The sequence below is a fragment of the Penicillium atrosanguineum genome (genome assembly GCF_028827265.1).
Source record: "Penicillium atrosanguineum strain IBT 20685 chromosome Unknown utg000002l_segment0_segment0, whole genome shotgun sequence".
NCBI classification, from domain to species: Eukaryota; Fungi; Ascomycota; class Eurotiomycetes; order Eurotiales; family Aspergillaceae; genus Penicillium; species Penicillium atrosanguineum.
The window spans coordinates 351,914-374,422 of record NW_026623134.1 but is presented as its reverse complement, the minus strand read 5'-3'; the positions used below and the strand labels follow the sequence as shown (position 1 = coordinate 374,422).

Sequence of the window (22,509 nt, the reverse complement as noted above, 5' to 3'; positions counted from 1 at the left end):
CTTCCCCTCTGTAAGCCTCTTTCTAAGCCTCTTGCTACCTAAGTAAGCATCTTTTTAGACCGTGTTATTTTTATTTTCTAGAATATTTCAAATGCACCAGAGCAGATAGATCGATGTTGCCTATTGAGGCCCATGTCCTGACCTCCAATGTTCTCAGTGCTTCAAGCAGTAGGGTAAGAAACGTCCATCTCCTCCTCCCACCATCCGCGGAACACCCTTAATCTCTCCGTGCGCACACCAGCCATCTTCTTCCCGGTCTCCGTCTTCATCATTCCCTCCAATTTCTCCAACTTATCCCCAAAATGCTCAATCGAGTTATTCATCTCCCACTTGCCATTATCTCCGACAAATTTTTTCCCCTGCGCCCCGAGAAACGTGAAAGTCCGGCCGATGCCAATGGCTCCAATTGCATCCAGCCTGTCTGCATCCTGCACGACCGCTAGCTCCGGATGCCCCTCGTCGATTAGGCGGCGGATCACACTAGGGTCTTTGCATTCTGTTGTGTAGGATACGTGCGAGACGATCGTCTGCACTTTGGAGGCCAGATCTGCCGGAGCTCCATTTTTGAGGAGGGCGACCTCGACCATTGTCTTGGGATCGAGTGATTCAGCATTTGAACCCGTCACTGATGACAGGCTATGGAGATATTTTCTATCTCCGATGTCATGCAGGAGGGCTGCGAGCTTGACAACTGCTGTGTTGAGCTGCTTCTCGGGGTGCAGGGCTTGCTCGGCTTGGAGAATGGCGAGGGCCACGTTGACCACGCGGTGGACGTGGGCTGGATTGTGAGAGGGGTCGTGACCGGACATACAAGAGTCCACGAAAATAGACATGGAGCTATATAGTGTCTGGAATTGCTCGCTCGTTGCTTCCATTGCTGGTGCGGCCATGTTGGCGGTGATATATCTAAGAGCACACGGAGTTGGTCTAGAGGCGCTTTTTATAGTGCTGGAAGCTGATGGTCGTCTCGCAAAGAATCCAATTTCAAAGTTTCCCGAGACAGTTTGCTCCCGAGTCGATGTATTGGTTGTGTGGGGAGGATATATAATCAATTTGCATTTATTGGACTCGTAAACAACCCGTGGACTGGAGCTTGGCGGTGAGTCAACTCGGGACTTTCCCCGTATCCAACTTCGAGCAGGCAACTGCAGTCCGAGCTGTGGACTCGGCTTGGGTCATACTCCAATGTTACGATCACTTCAAGCCAAGACCAGACAACATTGCACACCATGTATTTCCAAGCGGCGAATGTAGTGGGGCAGGGACATCTACACAATGTGGAGTGATCTACGTTAAGAAAAATCGACAGTGGAATGCGACCTCGAGCTTGACCATGTTTGTATGTGGAAGAAATTCAGAAAAAATTATTGCTATGTCATTCACAGGTATCAAATATTATTGCACATGCAGAAAGGAAATGGGATGGGCTGCAGACGCCTGAGATGACCCGAAACAATCACTCCGCGCCATGTGTTACGACAGTCGTGTTTGTTATGAACCAGCTTACAGAGCGAAGGCAGCAACAACCAGGCCGAAGAGACCAGCGCTGGACGCACCTAGCTTAATGTTGGAAGCAGCATTGGTGGAGTGGACAACACCAGTGGTGGTGCTAGAGGCACCGAAGGTGCTGGCGGAAGCGCTGTTGCTGTTGCTGTTGTCGTTGTTGGAAGCTACACATGGAGTCAGAATGAAATCAACGTGCAAGAGTGATTTGAAACATACATTGGGAGCCAGTGGTGGTAGTGGCGGTAGCGGTAGCCCAGGTGCCTGTGCTGGTGGTGCTGGAAACAGTGTAGCCTGTCTCAGAGGCGGCAGCACCAGTGGCGAGGAAGTGGGAGTTGAAGCAGGCGTTCTGACAGTCGGTGTACTTCTTGGTATCAGCGGCAGTGCCGGTACCCTGGGGGCAGGCGGCGACACAGCTGTTGGTGTCGTTGGCCTGCGCATCATTGGGGCAGGGAACCTTGTAGCAAGCGGCGACGCAGCAGCGGTCAGTGCTGTTGCCTATTGAGAATAAAATGTTAAACCAGACAATAGAAAACGGGGAGAGGATATGAACATACAGTTCTGAGCGCAGGACTGTTCAGGACTGAGGGTCGCAGTGACAGTCTCAGCGGTGGTAGTGGTCTCCGCTGCGGCGAAGGCCAGCAGGGTAGAGAGAGCAACGATACTGAACTTCATGATGAAAGTGGAGATTACTAGAAAAAGATTAAGGCAGAGAAGGTAGAGACCGTTCAAAGTGTAACGAGTGGCTTGGAGAGATGAGGAACGAGCGAGGGGAGGTGAAGGGGACAGGAAGCTTTTAAGTAAATCGATGAGGTGCAAGAGCAGTGTACCTGCACTTTCCACCCTGCAACCTGCAGCTTGCAACCCTGCATTGGCATGTTAGACTCGACCAAATCAAAGGTCCCCAGGTGACTCCATTTGCCCCAAACCAGGAGACAAGAAAAAAATAGACACAAAAAGATGCGTGGCGCTAGGTTCCCCATTCGTGTCTCACATCGAACTTGTTTGGTTTCTCGAGTTGGCTAATTACCATGGTTGCTCGGTGGATACAACCTGGAGTACCTTGCTTCTCGTAAAGGGCCTAATAAGAATAACCCCGTGCGCATTGGGATACTGGCCCCTTGACAGGCATCGCCGAATAAGCGGGAAGTAAACGGGACCTTGGATCTGTCAAATCTGGAGAGATGTCGGCCGTGCCCGAGGGGTTGTCATTCGCCCGTTGGCCACCCTGAACAGTATAAACAAGCCCCTAATGACCCGCTAGTCCGTAACCATTGACCCCAGAGGCGCCGAAGCGGCCCCGCAGGGGAGCAAGGGACTCTTATTTATACCGCCCGCATGCATTACTCTGGGGCCTATCTCGGCCTTGAAGCCCCTTAAGTAAAAATATCATGGAGGAGACCCTAGACTATGGTATTATGCGCAATGCCCAATAACGACAGCCGCAGAGATAGACTCAAAGACTGAAGTAGACGACTTGAAGGACGTAGAAGTAGAAGTAAAAATAGAAACCTCGAGAGGCACTCCATACAGTGCAAACAAGCCAAGCACACTCTATCGGAGTCACATGACTTCGCGACTGTCGCGACGCGACGATCGGTAGAGAGAGATGATTTCGCGAGGAAGCGCAAGATCAGCAGTTGGCTGCTCTCGGCGCAATGCCTTCGTCAGACTCCGAGTCAGAATACTTCGATGATGACTTTGTAGAGCGCAGTACCTCCGACGGCGGTGCGCCCCCTCGCCCTGTCAAACGGCGTCGAGTGCAACTCCCCTCACGCGGGGAAGAAGATGATGACGAAGAGAATGTTTCCGAGACTGACTCGTTCTCTGATTTCGACGAGGATCTACCAAACTATCGCGAATCCTCTGACGCGTATGAAGACCGGCGATCAAAGTCTCGGAGCTTCATACCCAAAAAAAGCAACTTGCAGGAGAACATGTTTGTAACGCAACTCACACAACCTGGCTCTAGCCCTGAGCGGATTCGCGGCCCTCGGTGGAAAAAGCCAGATCCTGACCCGCCACCTCTACCTATGGCTCCTCCTGCTCCTCCTGCCTCGACGAATGCGACGAGGAGAAAGTCCAATCACTACTCCGACGAGGAGGAAGAGCTGAGAGCAGCATTGGCAGCATCGCTAGACGCCTTTGAAGAGGAGAAGTCATTCAGGACTGCAGAGAACCCTAGTATATCGAAACATACAGGCCCACCTCAACCTGTGTCTTCACATGAGCAAAATAACGGCTCCATGGATGTCTCTTTCGAGTTGGAGGACATACCGGACGATGCGTTCGATTCTTCGCCAGCTCTGTCGCCGGTTGCACGTCCAGCCCGACTCCCTACAATTGAATCGAGCTTCTCGAGACCGCCAAATCGACCGCAGCATCTCCGACAAACCACACTCTTTGGCATGGCCATCCAGAACGAACCACCTATGCCACGAGAAGAAGACTTCGCGCCACCTGAGAAAGTCGAACCCCCAACACATCATAAATTGAACAAAGATGCGCTCGACAAATGGTGGTATCCAACAAACCTGGGCAATATCCGTGATTACCAGTTTAATATCACCCAGAAAGGCCTTTATCACAATTTACTGGTAGCCTTGCCAACTGGGTTGGGAAAGACGTTTATTGCGGCAACGGTTATGCTCAATTGGTTTCGATGGACCAAGGACTCTCAGATCATTTTCGTGGCCCCCACGAAGCCACTAGTCTCCCAGCAGGTAACAGCATGTCTGGATATTGCTGGGATTCCACGATCCCAGACTACAATGCTTACTGGAGGTGCATCGCCTGGCATCCGCGCAGAAGAGTGGCAATCGAAGCGAGTGTTTTTCATGACTCCCCAAACATTGATCAATGACTTGAAGACCGGAATCGCAGATCCAAAGCGCATTGTCCTGGTGGTCGTGGATGAGGCGCATCGTGCTACTGGCGGCTACGCCTATGTCGAAGTGGTCAAATTCCTGCGACGGTTCAACAAGAGTTTCCGTGTTCTCGCGCTGACTGCTACGCCTGGCTCGACCGTGGAATCAGTACAGGCGGTTATTGATGGCCTCGACATTTCACGAGTGGAAATTCGCACTGAGAATTCAATTGATATTCGGGACTACGTCCACTCTCGGAATATCGAAATTGAGACATTTGAAAATTCGGATGAGATGCTCTTTTGCATGGACCTTTTATCAACGACTTTGCGACCTCTAGTGGAACAACTTCGAACAATGAATGCGTATTGGGGAAGAGATCCAATGGGTTTGACAGCATTCGGTCTTACGAAGGCAAGACAACAATGGATGGCGTCCGATGCCGGCCGAAATGCCAACTTTGGTCTCAAGGGCAAAGTCAATGCAATTTTCACAGTCCTTGCAAGCCTGGCTCATGCCATAGACTTGTTGAAGTTCCACGGAATCGTCCCTTTCTATCGCCACATCCAACATTTCAAATCGAATACCGACGGACAGAAAAGCGGCAAATGGCAGAAACAAGTTGTCCAGGACGAGAGTTTCAAGAAGCTTATCAGCCATCTCGAGCCCTGGTCCAAGAACCCAGAGTTTATTGGCCACCCGAAATTGGAGTATCTCAAGTCCGTAATCCTGAATCATTTCATGGATAGGGGCGAAGGAAAAGAAAATATCGATGGCAACAGTCAACCAGGAACGCGAGTCATGATCTTTGTACATTTTCGTGACAGCGCCGAAGAAGTGACTAGGGTGTTGAAGAGATACGAACCTATGATCCGTCCGCATGTTTTCGTGGGCCAAAGTAGCGCCAAGGGCTCAGAGGGGATGGATCAGAAAACCCAACTTAAGATCATCCAAGAGTTCAAGAAGGGCACATATAACACTATCGTCGCCACGTCCATTGGTGAAGAAGGGTTGGATATTGGTGAGGTCGATCTCATCGTGTGTTACGACTCCTCTGCATCGCCGATTCGCATGCTGCAGCGAATGGGTCGAACCGGCCGTAAGAGAGCCGGAAACATTACGTTGCTCCTTATGAAGGGCAAAGAGGAAGATTCCTATGTCAAGGCCAAGGACAACTATGAGAAGATGCAACAGATGATAGCCAGTGGCTCTCGATTTACATTTCACGACGATCGATCTGCTCGTATCTTACCTGCTGGAGTACGTCCAGTGGCCGACAAGCGGATCATCGATGTCCCCCAAGAGAACTCACAGCGAGAGCTGCCCGAGCCAAAGCGCAAAGGACGTGCGCCTAAACGACCACCGAAGAAATTTAATATGCCTGATGATGTGGACACTGGCTTTACTCGCGCATCAACACTCGAAGCAAGTTTTAGCAAGGCCAAGGCGAAAAAGCTTACCCCCAAGAAGAGAGTTAGAACCCCTACACCAGAACCAGTCGATATCCCATCTTTGGACGAAGTGGTTCTCAATGATCAAGAACAGCGAGATCTCGAACGGCGCTATCAAAACATCGGAGACACATCGCCACAATACATCAGCGTCCCGCGAAATGATGCATTTCCGCACCTCCAGCTTGTTTCGAGACCAATCAAGTCTGTTCCGCATGGCTCCCTTACCCGGCGAATGATCCAGACTCTACAAAAGATGAACCAGGCTGGACCTGACTGCGAGCATTATTACAAGCAGATCTTGGCTCGCGAACCCATTGAACCTAAAAGTGGATCAACAACAGAGCATCGAGTCAGCAATAAATCAACAAAACCGTCGAAGGATTGGACTTCTCGCCGAGTCGCAGTTCCAGACTCTGATCACCAACCTAGACGGTCATCTCCCCTCTTTGTTAGCGAGTTCGATGATGACTCTGACTCTGATCTACCTGACATAAACACGCTCATGAGTAGCGCGTCGAAGGCTAAGGCTCAGAATGCTCATAAGGCCCACAATCCTCGCATTGAGATTGAGGATGACGGCGAGGACGATTCATGGATATTTTGAAGTACAGCCACGCCCTGAACTATTTCGATGACACCGGCCACTAGCCTTGGGGCCCATCGAACTTTGCATTGTGTATAGAACATCATGACCAGGGAAATAGATGGATCATTTTTAAGTGTTCAAATCTCGTAGAACGCTTTACATAGTGTTCCCTATATTGCTTTTTATGGATGGTGGACATACTGCTGCCACCCGCGGCCCGCAACACACACGCACCTCCGTCAACACCGCCGTCCGGAGATCTGAACAGTATACAAACCCAACCCCTCCACCCCCACCATGGCTGATACACAGTTCGATAGCGCGCTGTAAGTTATTTGTCCCTTGAGCACACCCTCCTCAGCTTCGTCCGCCCGACGACCAGAACAGGCAGCCCGGCAATCCGAGGCCTTGCGGCGACCCCGCCTCAGCTGCACGGAGAGACACCCAAGCTGACCACCTTACGCCTAGCGATCTTCTTCGGCGCCTGAATCCCCGTGATACCAAGAAGAACCTCCAGTCCATTACCTCAATTGTCCCCGACCTCACCGAAGACCTCCTTTCCTCTGTTGATCAGCCCCTGGAGATACGCAAATGTCCCCAGACCAGCCGTGACTACCTGCTCTGTGACTACAACCGCGACGGCGATAGCTACCGATCACCATGGAGCAACGAGTTTGACCCTCCTCTCGAGGACGGAACGGTGCCCAGCGAGCGGGTGCGCAAGCTCGAAGTTGCGGCCAACGAGTCCTTTGACGTATACCGTGAGCTCTACTACGAGGGCGGTGTTGGCAGCGTGTACTTCTGGGATCTGGACGACGGATTTGCCGGTGTTATTCTGTTGAAAAAGGGTATATCTTTTCGGATCTGAAGGGATTGTTCCTGAGACTCGATTGATGGCTGACCTTCTCTTCTCCAGGGGTGACTTCTGGCTCCCAGAGCTCCGGTGAATGGGACAGCATCCACGTCTTTGAGGCCACTGATCGGGCACGCATGTCCCACTACAAGCTCACTAGTACCGTGATCCTGCACCTGGCCAATGAGAACCAGGCACTCGGCGAGATGGACCTGAGCGGCAACATGACCCGCCAGGTTGAGGCTGACTTGCCCGTTGAGTCGGATGCGAGCCATATCGCTAATGTGGGCAGACTGGTTGAGGATATGGAACTCAAGATGCGGAACTTGCTACGTATGTCTTTCGATACGGCGGTGTGGTGCGATGGATACTGACCCTTTCACAGAGGAGGTTTACTTCGGTAAGGCCAAGGATGTTGTGGGTGAGCTTCGGAGTAGGTTCTTGCCTTACTATTGTGTTCTTTCAGGATACTAATTATACCATCAGGTCTGGCGCCGTTGTCCGAGACAAATCGGGACCGTGCGACGCAACTGGAGATGATCAAGTCCATGCAGAAGTAGATTCTTGTTACAGCACCGTCATTTCCAAGGTCGATTGGCTCAGGGAGTCCAATATAGACGGCCGTTGCTGCGTTATTTCATGCATAGTTTTAGTTCTGTGAACATGCAAATGGCCGTCCACATACAATTGAGACAGAGACAATGTTGAATGTCCGCTACTTCTGGATAGATTATTAGATGGAAGCAATCGACGTGTATTGCTATCGAGACCAGCTGCCGCCCGCGTATTTGGGTATCAAAGGTGCAAAATCAGTCATAAAACTGCTGAAAATCAATCGGCCACCCAGCCAGCAAATTCCCATTAATCCATCTGCATCTCAGAATCGCCGTTCGACTTGCTGGGGTCGTTTTGCCCGTCCGCCGACTTATCCAGCTGTTCTACAAAGTGCCGCGCAGCAGCCCACAATTCAGCTTCTTTGTCCTTGCCGACCGTGTCCTTTCGGCTGTTGAGCCAGCTAATGTCCAGAGAATTCGAGGCAGCAGACCCCGCAGCTCCTGCAGTCCCGGTGGTTGCATCGCCTGCTCGCCCAACCGGATCCGGCGCCAGAACAGAAGATTCCTCTAAAGCGTAGACCTGGCGACGTAGCCGAACATCAATTGAGGAGAGGAGAGCGAAGTATTGCTGTGTTGCGTTTTTGAATTGCGTCTTGTGGGAATCGAGGGAGCCACCTGGGATTTCGGAGGAAGAAGAGTTCGGCTTTGCATTGGTCAGGGCTTGAATTGCTAGACCCGCAGAGTGAATGAGCTTTGCGACATCCTGTTTAAGCCGTGGGTTAGCCTGCTGTCGATGTAATTGTGGGTTGGGGCTTAGTTGCCCTACTTGGTCGATCTCGTTGAGCTGGCGGATGCGCTCCGCGGATGTGAAGCTCGCCGACGGTGAAGATTCTTCGCTCATAACGCCAGCTTTGTAAGACGGTGAGACTTGCAAGGTAAGAGTGTTCTGTAAATAAATTGTAGTTGGCGGAAAGTGAATGGTGAGGCTCATCACGTGTGGAATCCGGGGAGCTGAATAAGCTCCGACCTTACGAACCTTCCAATATCACGATTGTCGTCGCGCAACGGCCCCACGCTCATCAAGTGCCTTTTAACTCTCGTCATCCTTCTCTCTCGCAACCGCCCACTTCTCTGACACCCAACTGAATCCCACGTCTGATCGAATCGCTATGTCCGCGCCCGGCGGCGCTCCAAGCCCGGCGCCGCGCAGCGGCAGCCTGGGTCCTGGTGCGAATGGAGGCGGCATGCCCATGTCGTCGCAACCACCTTTGTCGGGCACACCGGTGCATCAGCCACCTACCCAGGGGCAAAGCAGTCCCATGTCACAACAAAACTTGAATCAGATTGTGAGTTGCATCCTGCGCCAGCCCCGTCATTTGCATACATATTGGCTACGGCTGCAGCACCGCTTTGTATAATGTCTTCGCGTCGGATTTAGCCATAATTCACTTCTCCTCATGGAAGAGCTCACATTTTTGTGAAGTGAGAGCTTCAATGGGTGTGTTCTCTGATTTCGAGCTCGGAGTTACCCGAAGTTCCTGTTCTTGTGAGATGCAATGACCCTTGAACGGCGAGACGATGAGACGGTGAGCTGGCTGTATGATGGACCCAACCTGAGGCCGTTCTCTGGAGAAAGTGGTGACCTGAAAAGGACAATACTTCGAAGCCGACGCAAAGAATGAGCTGCTTTCCAAACCAGAAAACCGTCCCTTCTAGCGTCCTCGCGCGTTTACTTGATACCCCTCGTTTTCTGTCCTGAAATCTTCTATTTGCTGTTTCACCTTTTGGTTTTCTCTTTGCCCTTTTTGCAACATGCCTAGAAAGCGTTACAACCTCAGGAAGTCTCGGTCTGTGGCATGCCCGGTCGAGCCATCTGGGCCATCCCCTACTCCGCCAGCAAAGACTCCCCAAGTGCTTGAATTATCATCACACGCACCCGTATCCCCGGAGAGGCCATTGCCCTCTTCATCGCAAACTTCCCCCAATCAACCTGTAACCAAAAACCTTAACCAAACCGTCCGTTCAATTACGTTGAAGATTGAGAGACAATGGCTGACAAGTCTATGTCAATTAGGTTATCGACTATCTGGCCAAGAAAGGTTACAGCCGCACCGAAGCTATGCTTCGCATGGAGTCCGCCAACCAAGAGATTGACGGACGCCCTCTGCCCCCTCTGGGAGAGGATGCTCGCCCCAAATTCAAGCCAGGATTTGGTGAGCAGCCCCCCATAAGATAATTTGAATTCTTTTTTAACACCCGATATAGATCTACTGAAGACCTGGGTCGAAGAGAATCTGGACCTGTACAAGGTAAGGGAACACCACATCTTCATCAGAAGCAAGTGATGCTAATTATCAATTTACAGCCTGAGCTGCGCCGTGTTCTCTGGCCGCTGTTCGTCTACTCATTCTTGAACATGATTACTTCGTTGTATACCAATGAAGCCAAGCAGTTCTTCGAGGCCAACAAGAACATGTTCCTTCCGGAGCACACGGATGATATTCGTATTCTTGAGCCTATCAGCCTGCCGGAGCATGCTCAGGACAATTCCACTGCTAAGCTCTACCGCGGCAACAAATACCGAGTCGTCCTGAGTAACCCCGCTTACACGAACCTCCTTCAGTTCCTCGAAAGCAAGGAGAAAGAGGGAGGCTCCGTGATGAACGCCATATTGAGCAGTTATTGCACTGTTAAAACCATGGACCGAGCCGCAGACGATCGATTCAGTTTCGCTGCAATGCTGGGCCAGATTGGAGCCGGTCAGACTTTCCCTGCAGAGGATGAGGGTATCCCAGGTCATCATCCCGGTTCGGCCTACACCGGTGACAACCCGGCTATGGCTGGAACCCTGCCACGACTTCGACTCGGAAAGATGCCGATGGAGGAAACGCTGGAAGGTGATGTTCGCGCTGAACTCGCCGAGGAAGACGAGAAGGAGCCTCCTATCACCGGTCGCAACACACTGGTGCAGGAATTTGACCACATGATCAAAAAAGAGGAGGACGAGGAAGCGCCTACCCGAAACGATATTCCTTTCCCACCTTCTACTGCTCGTGATGTGGCGGTCGAGGTCATGAAGGTCAAGGAGAATCGGGATCGATACCGACTCGAAGGTCGCACTGGTGGTGTAGGTCTTGGTGTCAGCGTGTGCATGTTCACCTTCCACAATACCTATGACAGGTAGGTTTAGCACTGTTTGAATCATCTTGACTACCCCCCGCTAACCAGCTAACAGTATCAACTGCCTTGATTTCTCCGATGACAATTTGCTCGTGGCTGCTGGTTTCTCGCAGTCTTACATTCGTATCTGGAGCCTCGATGGAAAAAACATCGAAGAGGCCCACCCCGACCTTGATAAGCTGCATGATCTCCCGCCATCCAACTCTCGCCGCCTCATCGGGCATTCCGGGCCCGTCTATGCGGTTTCTTTTGCACCCTCTGCCAGCAAGGCAGAAAATGTTTCTGACGAGGATCGCATTCCCACTAACGCTCGCTGGTTGCTCTCTTCTTCGGCTGACAAGACTATCCGATTGTGGTCTCTCGATATGTGGCAGTGCATGGTCATCTACAGGGGCCATGATCGCCCGGTCTGGGACATTTCATGGGGACCCTTTGGTCACTATTTCGCTACGGCAGGTGCAGACAAGACTGCCCGTCTCTGGGTGACCGATCACCCTCGTCAGCAGCGTATATTTGTCGGACACGACCAGGATGTAGATTGCATCTGTTTCCACCCCAACTCTGCCTATGTTTTTACTGCCAGCTCCGACCACAGTGTCCGCATGTGGGCCGTCACCACCGGAAACGCCGTCCGTATGTTCACCGGCCACACCGGCAACATCACTGCCATGGAGTGTAGCCGGGATGGCAAGCTTTTGGCCTCGGCGGACGACCAAGGGTCCATTTTCCTGTGGGACTTGGCTCCTGGTCGTCTTCTGAAGCGCATGCGGGGTCATGGAAAGGGGGGTATCTGGTCTCTCAGTTGGAGCGTCGAGTCCAGCGTGCTGGTCTCTGGAGGTGCCGACGGCACCGTCCGTGTCTGGGATGTCTCTGCTCCTCAGGATTCCATCCAAGGTCGCGTGATCAGCGAGGGAGGCGCCGGTACCAAACTGGATGCTTCCAACGCTCCCGCCGCTGGCCAGAGCAAGAAGAAGAAGGGCAAGGACGTTGTCGTCTCTCCCGATCAGATCAGCGCGTTCCCTACCAAGAAGAGCCCGGTCTACAAGGTCAAGTTCACGAATATGAACCTGGTCGTTGCGGGCGGAGCCTATCTTCCTTAGGTGCTTCGTTCTTCCATTCTGGCGCAGATACCCCGGTTTTCTTTCCTTTATTTGCATGCATTTTCAAAATAATTTCTGTTGTTTGTTCTGAGATGTGGAATCCGAATTCTAATGATAGGTGTTGGGTGGCTGGCGCTCGGTTGTTTATACAAAAATAAGCCGTGAACTCATTTCTTATGTTCTCTTGAGATGGTTTATTGATTCCACGCTAGCCCTCATCTGTGAAGTTTCACGAATAGGTTATAGCGCGAGTGGATAGACTGGTACTCGGAAGCACGATCTAACTAGAGCTTAATTGAACGAATCTTGATGAAATCATAGCTAAGCGTTAGCGAAGCTAGTCACGGAACAACGGCCTCCTTCCCACGTATCAGGCACATGATCGTGGTGACATCGAGTTGTGCCGCTAGATTAGAGAGAAGTATTTGCTAGATAAAATAAACTAAAATCTTTTACAAAATCCACTTGCGCAGCGTCTTCCTCACTAGGCCAAACACCCGGCGGTGTGACATACAGCTTCTTTCTAGGAGTAATCAGCCCCTGGACTGCTAGCCTTGTGTCAGTTTCAATTCAACACTTGAACCACTTGTACAAGGTCAACTTCCCATGCCAATCAGCCGCCCTCCCTAAATCAGAATTGTCACCGCATTATGCATTCAAGCCCACCTGCAACATCGTCGTGGCCCACCGGTGCCTGCATAAGCTGATTCCCTCTACGACCCAAGCTTCAAGCCCGCACCATTCCCTGGGCATATTAGATTCAAAGCTCGACAGGATATCTTCCGCTGCAGAATATGGCCGGGGTATACATAGTAACGGCCCTACAGCCCGAGTCAGTGGACTGGCACCAAGAACCCCGCCCCTTGCTCAGGCGTCCAAGGTTGGATTTTCCACGAATCTTGGTGAAGTACCTGATCCGCATTTCTCCACTGCATCTGAGACGTATGATCCGTGGGCGCAATGAAGACCCCGCGGCATGGGCATCTGCTCCGCCTCGTTGGCCTCGGTTCCCCGCCGACAGTCTACGGCCCCACAGGTCACTCAATGGGCAGCAAATGGAGCTGTCTCCACCCGAGCTGGTCGCCACATAAAACGGAGGACGACTGACTGTCTTTAGACTTGCAGCTTCATGCTACGTCCTTCAGCCCATATTCCGATACCATGACTACTCCCCAGAACGGAGATCCGATAGAGGTGGACGCTGTGATTGTTGGCGCTGGCTTCTCTGGCATCTACGTTCTTCAACGATTGAGAGATCAGCTGGGTCTGAATGTCAAGATCATCGAAGCGGGCACTGGTCTCGGTGGGGTGTGGAATAATAATGTCTACCCCGGTGCCCGTGTTGATTCACCTGCTCCGGTTTATGGGTTTGCTATGGCCAAGGTCTATCAGACGTGGAAGTGGAGCCAACCCTATCCAGACCAGAAGGAGCTGCAGGCTTATTTCAATCATGTCGATCAAGTTCTCTCCATCAAAAAAGACTGCATCTTCAATTCGCGTGTCAATGCTGCCTCCTTCAACCCGGACGAGGCCCAGTGGACCATTCAGACTGAGAATGGAAAAACAGTCCGAGCCAAGTACTTCATTCCCGCAATTGGCTTTGCCGAGCAACAGTGGGTCCCACCCTGGAAGGGTCTTGATTCCTTCAAGGGCACGATACATCATTCTTCTCAATGGCCCCGAGAGGGAGTTGACGTGAAGGGGAAGCGTGTGGCGGTGATTGGGACAGGTGCAACTGGGATCCAGATCATCCAGGAGTGGGCGAAAGAGGCCGCCGAGCTGGTGGTTTTCCAACGAACTCCCAATTTTGCCCTACCGATGCATAGGGATAATTTCGACCCCGAGGAACAGCGTCAGATGCAGGATGGAACCCCAGAGATATTTGCTCAGGCGTGGGAGACTTGGTCTGGAATGCATACTTCATACCCGACGAAGGCATTCGCGGACTTTACAACGGAAGAAGCAGAGGCCGCTCTAAACCAGCTTTATGACAAAGGCGGCTTCAACCTCTGGGTCGGTGCATTTAGTGACGCTCTTATGAATCCCGAAGCCAACCGGGCCACCTACGACATCTGGGCTAGACGAGTTCGCGCGCGACTCCACGATCCAGTCAAACGTGACTTATTGGCGCCCCTGCAGCCACCGCATCCATTCGGCACGAAACGTCCCTCTTTGGAATACAATTATTATGAGCAGTTCAACGCCCCTAATGTCCATCTCGTGGATACCAATTCCAATCCGATCGTGGAAATCACGCCTGAAGGCATTCTTACGGATGATGGGAAACTATACGAGGTCGACGTGATTGGCATGGCGACTGGTTTCAACTCAAGTACAGGCGGCTTTTCCAAGATGCACATCAAAGATCTCAATGGCGTAGATCTTGCAGAGCGTTGGAAAGAAGGCGTCATAACACACCTGGGACTGATGGTGCCCAGGTTCCCTAACATGTTCCTTCCATATGGTGTTCAAGCGCCAACGCCATTCACCAATGGACCTGTCTTCATAGAGTTCCAAGCTAATCACATTCGTGACTTGGTAAAGAAGATGGAAAGGGGCGGCACCAGGTCGCTAGATCCTTTGGAAACATCAGCGGAGACTTGGCGAACAGAGGTCTATGCACTCGGGAACTTGACTCTGTTCCCGAAGACCAGCTCATGGTACATGGGCGCGAATATCCCCGGTAAACCGGTGGAGATGCTCTACTATATCGGTGGAATCCCGCGCTATCGTGAGTTGTGCGGGGAAGCTCTTGAGAAGTTGGAGAAGCTCTTCATTTGCCGTTAATTTTTCGGTTCAGATCAGCTTGATTCTATATATTTATTCAGATTCAAATTGCCAGGTTTTCATGCTGTTTTGTCTTCTCGTATAGCCTCTAGGAGTACTAGGAGGGTAACGTGGTCGGTAAGCCAGCTGCGCAGCTCAAAACACCATAGTAAATGCGATTATTTAAACACTTATATCTCAACACCAAAGCGTTATCTTCTCTTTGTATTATGTATGGTACTAATTATAAGTATTAGAAATGCTGTATGTGAACTTGAAGCAATTTAAAGACTGATTTTATTGCATTACCATAGAATACCATGTATTTTTTTGTCGTTTGAACTTCACAGATATATTTCTTGACTACGATGTCTTGTTATGTCTTTGGGTCTTAATCATAGGCTTAATAAGATATAAGAAGCGTAGTGCTTTAGGATAATACTACATTAGCCTCTTGTTGTTGCGATTCGATGTTGTAATCTATCGCATTACTATGGTGTTTTAGGGTGCGCATGACGACGCTGGGCTCACTGCTGTAAGTTTTCACCCCGCACCACTTCTTCACCTAAATAGTTACCAACTCTCCATATCTCATTCAACATGACTGAATCGGCACCGAATGAAGCAAATCCTGCGGAGTCACCAGTGACCGAGACGAAGCTCGATCCCAAGGATCTGGCAGCAGAAAAGTGCCCATCAGCAGAGAAACTTCGCCAGATCGAAGACTACACTGTGCTGGATAAAGAGGGCAGTAAGCACACATTTAAGAGCCTCTATGCTGGCTCTGCATCAACAGATCGCGTCCTAGTGATCTTTATTCGTCACTTCTTTTGCGGGGTGAGTTTCCCCCTCTTTTGATGGTATACTTGACTGATATTCACCATGACAGAGCTGCCAAGAGTTCGTTCGCGCCCTTGCAGGATCGATGAAGCCGGAAGACTTGCTTAAATTGCCAGTCAGCACGTCCATCGTCTTAGTAGGATGCGGTGGCCCGGCTCTTATTGATCACTATACCAAGGAAACGGGCTGCCCGTTCCCCATCTACGCCGATCCCACTAGAAAGCTCTACGCGGATCTGGACTTGATCACCTCGTACGCTCTGGGAGAGCGCCCAGAATATTTCCGCATGGGCATGGTGCGCCTCGTCGCGGACTCGCTGGCTCAATCCCTTAGGCACGTTTCCAATGGGCTCATAACCAAGGCGGGTGATTCCAGTCAAAATGGCGGGGAATTCTTATTTGAGTCTACGGGCGAAGACGACAAGCAGGTTACGTGGTGCCACCGCATGACCAACACGCGAGACCACTCGTCGATTCCGGCAGTGGCACGCGTTCTTGACTCGGAGGGCAGCGTGCTGCAAATGAAGAACTAGGTACCCATACTATTGTCTTTCCAGAAGCAGGTGATTCTTTATCCTTTATCATGCTGGTTATGAGCTTAGAGAATGCCAATAACCCTTAAAATCCATGCGCAAAGTGTTTAGTTTATCCTCCACGGCGAAATGGAATCCATGATCTATTTTAATTGATTATTCCTGTCAGCTGCACCGGTTCCCTTCTTCATAGCGGCTGCAGCCTGCATGTCTCCTACTTTGGGCGGTAGCACCAATGCACTGCGATCATTACGCCTGTAAAAGTCGACTAGTACCTGCGCTGTCTTGGTGGGCTGATCCTCCTGGACAAAGTGACCTGCTTCGGGGAAGACCTGAAGTTGATATTTTCCTGTAGATAGATAATATGAGCTTGCATTCAGGAGTCAGAGCAGAGTCGAGAGAGTCATTGACATACCTTGCATCTGCCCAATCATTAGCTCTTTATCCAACCGATCTGTGCCAGCCAAAAGCAAAAGCTTTCCACCCCGCGCATCGAGGAACTTTCGGCTAAGACCAATGAACCAGTTTTCCCAAAACGGCTTTGTGGCTGAAAGGTTTGTGCGCCACACCCAAGGGCGAGACTCGTCAGAAGGTTCGCTTTCCTCATATAATAGAGATGGAACAGATGCCCGAGCTGATGTTGTGTTTCGAATTGTGCGTGAACGAGTACTGTGAGAATATATTAGTCGCTTGAATGCAACGGCCGGGCGAACTCTACGTTCAGGGATCATCGCATACTGCCATTCTATTCCCGATGCTAGTGAGGGGAAACGCATAGGCCGTGTGGATAAGTATTTCTCCATACTCTGTAAAGCATCCATCGCAGAGCCTAAGACGTGTCAATCGAAAGTTACTGGGCAGGGATGAAGTGAGATCCTACCTTCAACGACATCCAGAACTGCATATGCCAGTATTTTCGGCCCAAGCTCGCCATTCTTGGCTACATCTGTGATGACTGCGCCTCCCAAACTGTGTCCAACGAGCACAATATCTGGTAAGCTCTCCCATCCCAATTTGACCTGCGTCTGACGAATCACGTAGACTAGATCCTGGCTGAGAGTCTCGAGACTCAAATCGAGCTCAACCTGACCACCAGCCTCAGTCTGGGCCGCGGAAGCAGTTGAAGGACTTTTTTGGTCTAGCTTTTCGGAACTTGGGGCCATAACCGTTCGGCCGTGACCTCTGGCATCAATGGACAAGAATCCCGCTTTCGGCAGGATTTTTCGGATCTCATGGGCGCATGTTGCGAACGACAGACCGGATGAACCGGCACCATGATGCATAACAAAGAGCGGGCCTGAATTGGCCGGTGGAGTCACGTATACATGATGAATGATGTTGAGATCGTCAATTTCTTGGGACAGAAACAATTCTTGGGAAAAGAAATCCGTCCATGTCAGTGATTGCGATGAGCTGTACTTTTGTTAGTTTGACAGCTCAAGCAGACCACCCCGCAGTATATCAAGATATCAGGCTCTGTCCTCCACGAGAGGGTTGGGATGGAAGGGAGAAACTGACCCCTGGCTTCTTCGGGCAAACAGATGCTGCGTCGGTGACGGAATCAGAGTTCCCGTAGACGAGGCTGAAGAGGCTGAAGATACCTCCTCGTCCCGGGCCTCATCAAACGTTGGATCAAACATGGGGACGTCCGGGGGCAGCTTGGCCAATTTGGACTTGGCGAAGGACTTCCGGAGCTCGCTCATGAATACAAGTGGGGACTCCAAAGTCCCGTCGATCAAAGGAGCGGTCAACAGTGCCGTATAGGGGCTGAATTGACCACTTGCCTGCAACTTGACTCCTGCAGAGAAAAATTATGGCAGGTGTCCTTGATTAGGGAAATCACATGTACCTCAAAGAGTAAGTTCCGAGATGAATGGGATGAGATAGGACGTCAAGGCCTCAAATGATGTGCTGACTAAGAACCGGTGTTGATGGGGCAGTGAACGAGACTACCAAGGGTCTTGAGAGGTCTGACAAGACGATGCGATTTTTTAAAATTCTAAACTGGCTTGATTCTTCAAGATAGCGGCTTTTTGCTATTCTGAATTTATTGAGGAAATAACTCTCTACGCCTTGTGATTGCCTCAACTCGGAAGATCTATAGATGTGCCGTGGCGGTCACCTCGAAGAATGCGAGACCAATCCTTCCTAGATGATTATCGCGTCTTCGTGTTTTCAATCAGGTAAGAAGAGATTTAGTATACTGCGAATGCTCATTATACACGAGGCTTAGTCTCAGCCTCTCTTGGTATCCTCAATTTCAAGTAGCATCAGGCCAAAATCAGCCAAACCACGAACGCCAAGTCAAAGCTCTAAATATCAATAGCTCGAAATTCGGTATAAGTAAGTGTAACCAAAGGAATATTGAACACGACCAGTTCATCATTCGAACCAGATCAATCGACCTTAATACGGCCGACGGGCCTGGCTGTCCTGCACAATTTCTCGCAATCGCTTCTCCAATACTTGTCGGCCCTCTCCAACAGTCCAGACTTCATGCGGTGCGTCATGGACAACATCCCAAGCGAGGAGCGTGTTTGTGATTGTGGAAAGATCCTCCTGCCGAGTAGCCCATTCGGGGTCCTTTCGCATCTCCTGTCCAGAGCTCACGATAACCAGAGGTGTTTGCCCCATCTGAATATGCCGAGCAGACTGCACCTCTGCTGCTGTCATTGTGACGGCAACAAGGTTCTCCTGTAGCTTGGCTTTGATGAACTTGCCAGACTGATAGGCGGAGCGGCCGACGACTCGATCTTCTCGGGTGCGACCACGCACAATGGCACCGGCCAGGCGGTCCAAACCCAGCGGTGAAGTGACACCACGAAGCCACAGCATAAATCCACGTCCTGGATTTCCGACATCTTGGAGGTAAGACTCATGAAGTGGGTCGATGAGGAAGATACCGCTGACTTCAAGAAGGTGACGACTGGCAAAGAGCCGCGAATAAAGACTACCAACTCCAGCCGAGACAACGATCCAAGGTCCTGACTCTTCGGCCAGAGCAAGAGCCTCCGAGAGGACATCCACGGACATTCCCGCAGAATGGGGAGATGGTGCATTGTCCGACCATGCCAGTCCCGGTCTGTCCCAGTAACAGTACCGGTTGATAGCACCCGCACGGTATGCGTCATCAATAAAAGGCTGCAGGCTGTGCTCAACAGGGCCCCAGTCTCCCTCGAGAAGAATGGTCGGTTCATTGTCATTTTTGGTGCGGTTTCCCACACAGGCAAGGTGGACCTGATAGGTATCCCCATGAACAGAGTACCGACGACCGGGAGCTTCAAGGGAAACATCCCGAGCACGGAGGATCAGAGTCGCTGTGAACAAAACAGTAGCGATGGTCATAATAGCTAAGATGATTGTCTCGAACAGAACAACAGCCCATTCCCGTAGCGAGCGACGAGTTTCTTCTCGACCCGTGAGTCGTTCTTCTTCCTCACGCTTACCCCATGCCACAGCCCGATTCTGGACAATCTGGTAGATGGATATGACAGCTGCCCACACCACTGAAGCTATACCAACCCACCCTTCCTCGTAACGAAGGCCCGGTACTGCGACAATAATAATCATGTCCACCAGTAGCAGAGTCGAAAGAACAATGCCCCAGATGGTCATCGCCTTGGAGGGAACGGCGAAAAAGAGCAGTCCCAGCACGAGATAACCGGTCGCCAGTGTCGTATATGCGAACTCGAAGAATCCCGAGCCACGCGAATGCATCAGTGGCGGACTGACGAAGATAGACACAAGAAGAAAAGTCCACCACATGAAGCTGACGGCCAGCGCAAAGAGGGAGAGGCCGCGCACGGCGCGCACAGTCCATAAATTGTAGGGTGAAACCTATGATTCGGGGTTAAATCCGCCAGTGAATAAACATTTCTCTTATCAGGAATGAACTTACAGCTGGATCATCTGGACTCAAGTACCCTTGACTATTATTGCGAGAAAGAAGGCTTGTGTGCTCCGTAGGTTCCTGGTGCTCCGTAGGGTCATTCTCGTGGTCGTTCTCATCCTGGCGTTGGAAAGTGCCCTCTGGCCTGTTCGTGTCATCCTTCTTCCGAGCCCAGAAAGAGCTCATTTTGTCTGCGAGCTGTACCTGGACAGATTTGTAGGTTAAAGGTTGACTGAGGTTGCAGGTGTTCGCGGTAACAATGGGGGATCGACGCCCTGTTTGATAAGATCGACTGACGTCATTGACCCCCCCTTGGCACAAACTATATTTCCAAGCTTTTCTTTGTTTTACTGCTTGGCTTGATAAGTGTCAATCCGAGTCTGATTTGTGCCGACTCTCTTGCTTGTACTGTATGCTTTTTGAGACTTGAGATCAAGTACCAAAGTTCTTAGAATTTGGAGAGAATTTGGAGAGAGACGTTCCCTACCTAATAATTCAGGCGCAAACTCGAAGGCTACACTTATCAAGGAAGGCATAGGAAGGGATAATTTTTATTGTTCACTGTCTTACGGATGGCAGCTGGGCTTCACGAGTTCAATGTTGATTTCCCAAATGGCAAGGTGGTTCCAGTGTTGACTAATGTCTCCGCTACCCCGGGGAAGAGACACATGGAGTAAATAGTGACCTTTATTCATAAAAATGTGTTCAACTATCGCAAGGCCATTTCTCAATTGCGTTGGTCTCCCAACCTCTTGCGGAAAGCCTCTTCTTCCCTAACAATTTCCAAAGGAAGTGTCTGCCCGATGCCGAAAAGAATGAAGACCGCCCACTTCCAGCGGAACGGATTGATCACTACAAGGAACACGAACCAGTAGAGCAGCTCCGTGTATGTAAAGAAATCGAACGCTCCAGGCGGTGCTCCCTGTTTCATCCAGCGAGTGAAATCTATCCAGGTCTTCATTCGGCCCTCTGTGGGCTGTGTGAGCGGATCAGTCAGAAACATAAGCAAGAACCGCGTATAGATTCCGATATGGACGTTTCCGACTGTTCCAATAGCGTTGACGTAGGTGCTGTTGCTGGCGCAGATGCTGAGGTGTTTGGGAGGAAAGACTTGGAGATACCAGTCAGGAGGGGAGTAATCATCCTCAAAGACGTCGTCGGGAAGGAACGAGAGCGATGGTCGTTTGAAACCAGTAGCCATAATAATGATATCGCCTGGAACGACTTTCTCGCGGCCAGGTCCACCCTTGGGTACATCCTTTGATCGGTGATTGAACATAATACCATCCTCTTGCGCTGACAGGATATCACCACGTAGCCAACGTGCTTTGCCTTCTCGAATGAGCTTGAAAAGATCGGAATTTGCCATGGGAGTCGTGGTAAACAGGCCACTCTCAGGTGCAATATCCTCTAGACCGCGATAGAAAACTTTGCGAAGGAGCCACTCAGGCACCCACGCCAAAGATGTCTCCTCTCCCCAGATGTTGCAGGCCAGCAAAGACTGTACCAGTATATTGCGCGGAATGACCCATTTATCCGATCGCGAAAGAACATCGATCTCAGAGGCTCCGGAATGGACCGCAAATTCTAGTGCTTCAATTGCGCTTGCACCGCCTCCGACGATGAGAGCTCTTTTCCCTTTGATGTCCTTGCCATCGAGATTTGACGAGTGGCAGATAATACCCTTGAATTGATCTTGATTTGGTAAAGAGGGCATTTTAGGGTCTCCACAAACCCCGACGGCTGTAATCACGCCATCAAAGCTCCCGTATTTCTCTGGGTGGTCATTGATAACCCACTTGCCAGATGACTTTGCCTTTTTAATAGACGTGACTGGTGTTCCGAATTCGGTGCGCTTCTCTAATCCATATCGTTTCCACAGATCGACGACCTGGTCGCGAATTTCGTGTTGGTTGGGGTATGCGTGTTTATATCGCACGGTTGGGTGGAACCGATACATGATGCTGTGGATTTGCAATGCAGATGTAGAGTTGACGCGCTAGTGATGATGAGCGACCGATTGGAAAAAGATGCACGTGCAGCGATCAGTTTAGCTTACACTCCAAATACCTCCTAATCCCTTCTCTTTCCCGCGTGCCTCAAATATTTGCACCTCGAAGCCATGGCTGATACAATGCGCCGCTGATGAGATACCCGTCAAGCCGGCACCGATGATAGCGATCTTTCTCTTTGGTAAGCCCTTATCAAAGCGATTCGATGGAGACCTTGAGGGTCCTAGAATCCAGGCAACAAAATTCTGAGCAATAACGTAGAAGGTGGAGAAAAGATAGAGCAAGGGGTTCGTAATGAGCAGAGTAAACAATGACTGAGCCATGGTCACGTTAAAAGGCTGCTAGGCATCTAAAGTCGAAGACTTAGAAAGAA

General features: G+C 50.8%; 11 protein-coding genes across 11 annotated transcripts; 5 read left to right on the top strand and 6 right to left on the bottom strand.

Moving 5' to 3' along the window:
• Positions 1-161: 161 nt before the first annotated feature.
• On the bottom strand, positions 162-890 carry N7443_001876 (HD domain-containing protein; the record flags this gene model as incomplete). Its single annotated transcript, XM_056881932.1, has 1 exon — positions 162-890. The coding sequence occupies one exon, from the start codon at positions 888-890 to the stop codon at positions 162-164; it is 729 nt and encodes a 242-aa protein (XP_056743773.1).
• A 613-nt stretch (positions 891-1,503) lies between these two features.
• N7443_001875 (uncharacterized protein) lies at positions 1,504-2,178 on the bottom strand (the record flags this gene model as incomplete). The annotated part of the gene is made up of 3 exons (XM_056881931.1): positions 1,504-1,670; positions 1,723-2,001; positions 2,061-2,178. The coding sequence occupies 3 exons, from the start codon at positions 2,176-2,178 to the stop codon at positions 1,504-1,506; spliced, it is 564 nt and encodes a 187-aa protein (XP_056743772.1).
• Positions 2,179-3,161: 983 nt separating this feature from the next.
• Positions 3,162-6,428, top strand: mph1 (3'-5' DNA helicase; the record flags this gene model as incomplete). Its single annotated transcript, XM_056881930.1, has 1 exon — positions 3,162-6,428. The coding sequence occupies one exon, from the start codon at positions 3,162-3,164 to the stop codon at positions 6,426-6,428; it is 3,267 nt and encodes a 1,088-aa protein (XP_056743771.1).
• A 279-nt stretch (positions 6,429-6,707) lies between these two features.
• cap2 (F-actin-capping protein subunit beta) lies at positions 6,708-7,823 on the top strand (the record flags this gene model as incomplete). The annotated part of the gene is made up of 5 exons (XM_056881929.1): positions 6,708-6,736; positions 6,816-7,258; positions 7,327-7,596; positions 7,649-7,696; positions 7,750-7,823. 5 exons carry the CDS (start codon positions 6,708-6,710, stop codon positions 7,821-7,823), a joined length of 864 nt encoding a protein of 287 aa, XP_056743770.1.
• Positions 7,824-8,124: 301 nt separating this feature from the next.
• On the bottom strand, positions 8,125-8,718 carry N7443_001872 (mediator of RNA polymerase II transcription subunit 11; the record flags this gene model as incomplete). The annotated part of the gene is made up of 1 exon (XM_056881928.1): positions 8,125-8,718. One exon carries the CDS (start codon positions 8,716-8,718, stop codon positions 8,125-8,127), a length of 594 nt encoding a protein of 197 aa, XP_056743769.1.
• A 268-nt stretch (positions 8,719-8,986) lies between these two features.
• On the top strand, positions 8,987-12,097 carry N7443_001871 (putative transcription initiation factor TFIID subunit; the record flags this gene model as incomplete). Its single annotated transcript, XM_056881927.1, has 5 exons — positions 8,987-9,163; positions 9,892-10,030; positions 10,083-10,126; positions 10,183-10,997; positions 11,053-12,097. 5 exons carry the CDS (start codon positions 8,987-8,989, stop codon positions 12,095-12,097), a joined length of 2,220 nt encoding a protein of 739 aa, XP_056743768.1.
• A 1,161-nt stretch (positions 12,098-13,258) lies between these two features.
• Positions 13,259-14,884, top strand: N7443_001870 (flavin-containing monooxygenase; the record flags this gene model as incomplete). Its single annotated transcript, XM_056881926.1, has 1 exon — positions 13,259-14,884. One exon carries the CDS (start codon positions 13,259-13,261, stop codon positions 14,882-14,884), a length of 1,626 nt encoding a protein of 541 aa, XP_056743767.1.
• A 579-nt stretch (positions 14,885-15,463) lies between these two features.
• On the top strand, positions 15,464-16,235 carry N7443_001869 (peroxiredoxin-like family protein; the record flags this gene model as incomplete). Its single annotated transcript, XM_056881925.1, has 3 exons — positions 15,464-15,614; positions 15,660-15,700; positions 15,753-16,235. The coding sequence occupies 3 exons, from the start codon at positions 15,464-15,466 to the stop codon at positions 16,233-16,235; spliced, it is 675 nt and encodes a 224-aa protein (XP_056743766.1).
• A 143-nt stretch (positions 16,236-16,378) lies between these two features.
• On the bottom strand, positions 16,379-17,938 carry ppe1 (putative ribosomal protein/carboxylic ester hydrolase (Ppe1); the record flags this gene model as incomplete). The annotated part of the gene is made up of 5 exons (XM_056881924.1): positions 16,379-16,584; positions 16,651-16,904; positions 16,974-17,064; positions 17,116-17,648; positions 17,754-17,938. 5 exons carry the CDS (start codon positions 17,936-17,938, stop codon positions 16,379-16,381), a joined length of 1,269 nt encoding a protein of 422 aa, XP_056743765.1.
• A 703-nt stretch (positions 17,939-18,641) lies between these two features.
• On the bottom strand, positions 18,642-20,310 carry N7443_001867 (DUF2417 domain-containing alpha/beta hydrolase; the record flags this gene model as incomplete). The annotated part of the gene is made up of 2 exons (XM_056881923.1): positions 18,642-20,072; positions 20,134-20,310. 2 exons carry the CDS (start codon positions 20,308-20,310, stop codon positions 18,642-18,644), a joined length of 1,608 nt encoding a protein of 535 aa, XP_056743764.1.
• A 541-nt stretch (positions 20,311-20,851) lies between these two features.
• Positions 20,852-22,459, bottom strand: N7443_001866 (flavin-containing monooxygenase; the record flags this gene model as incomplete). The annotated part of the gene is made up of 2 exons (XM_056881922.1): positions 20,852-22,123; positions 22,184-22,459. 2 exons carry the CDS (start codon positions 22,457-22,459, stop codon positions 20,852-20,854), a joined length of 1,548 nt encoding a protein of 515 aa, XP_056743763.1.
• Between the last annotated feature and the right edge of the window lie 50 nt (positions 22,460-22,509).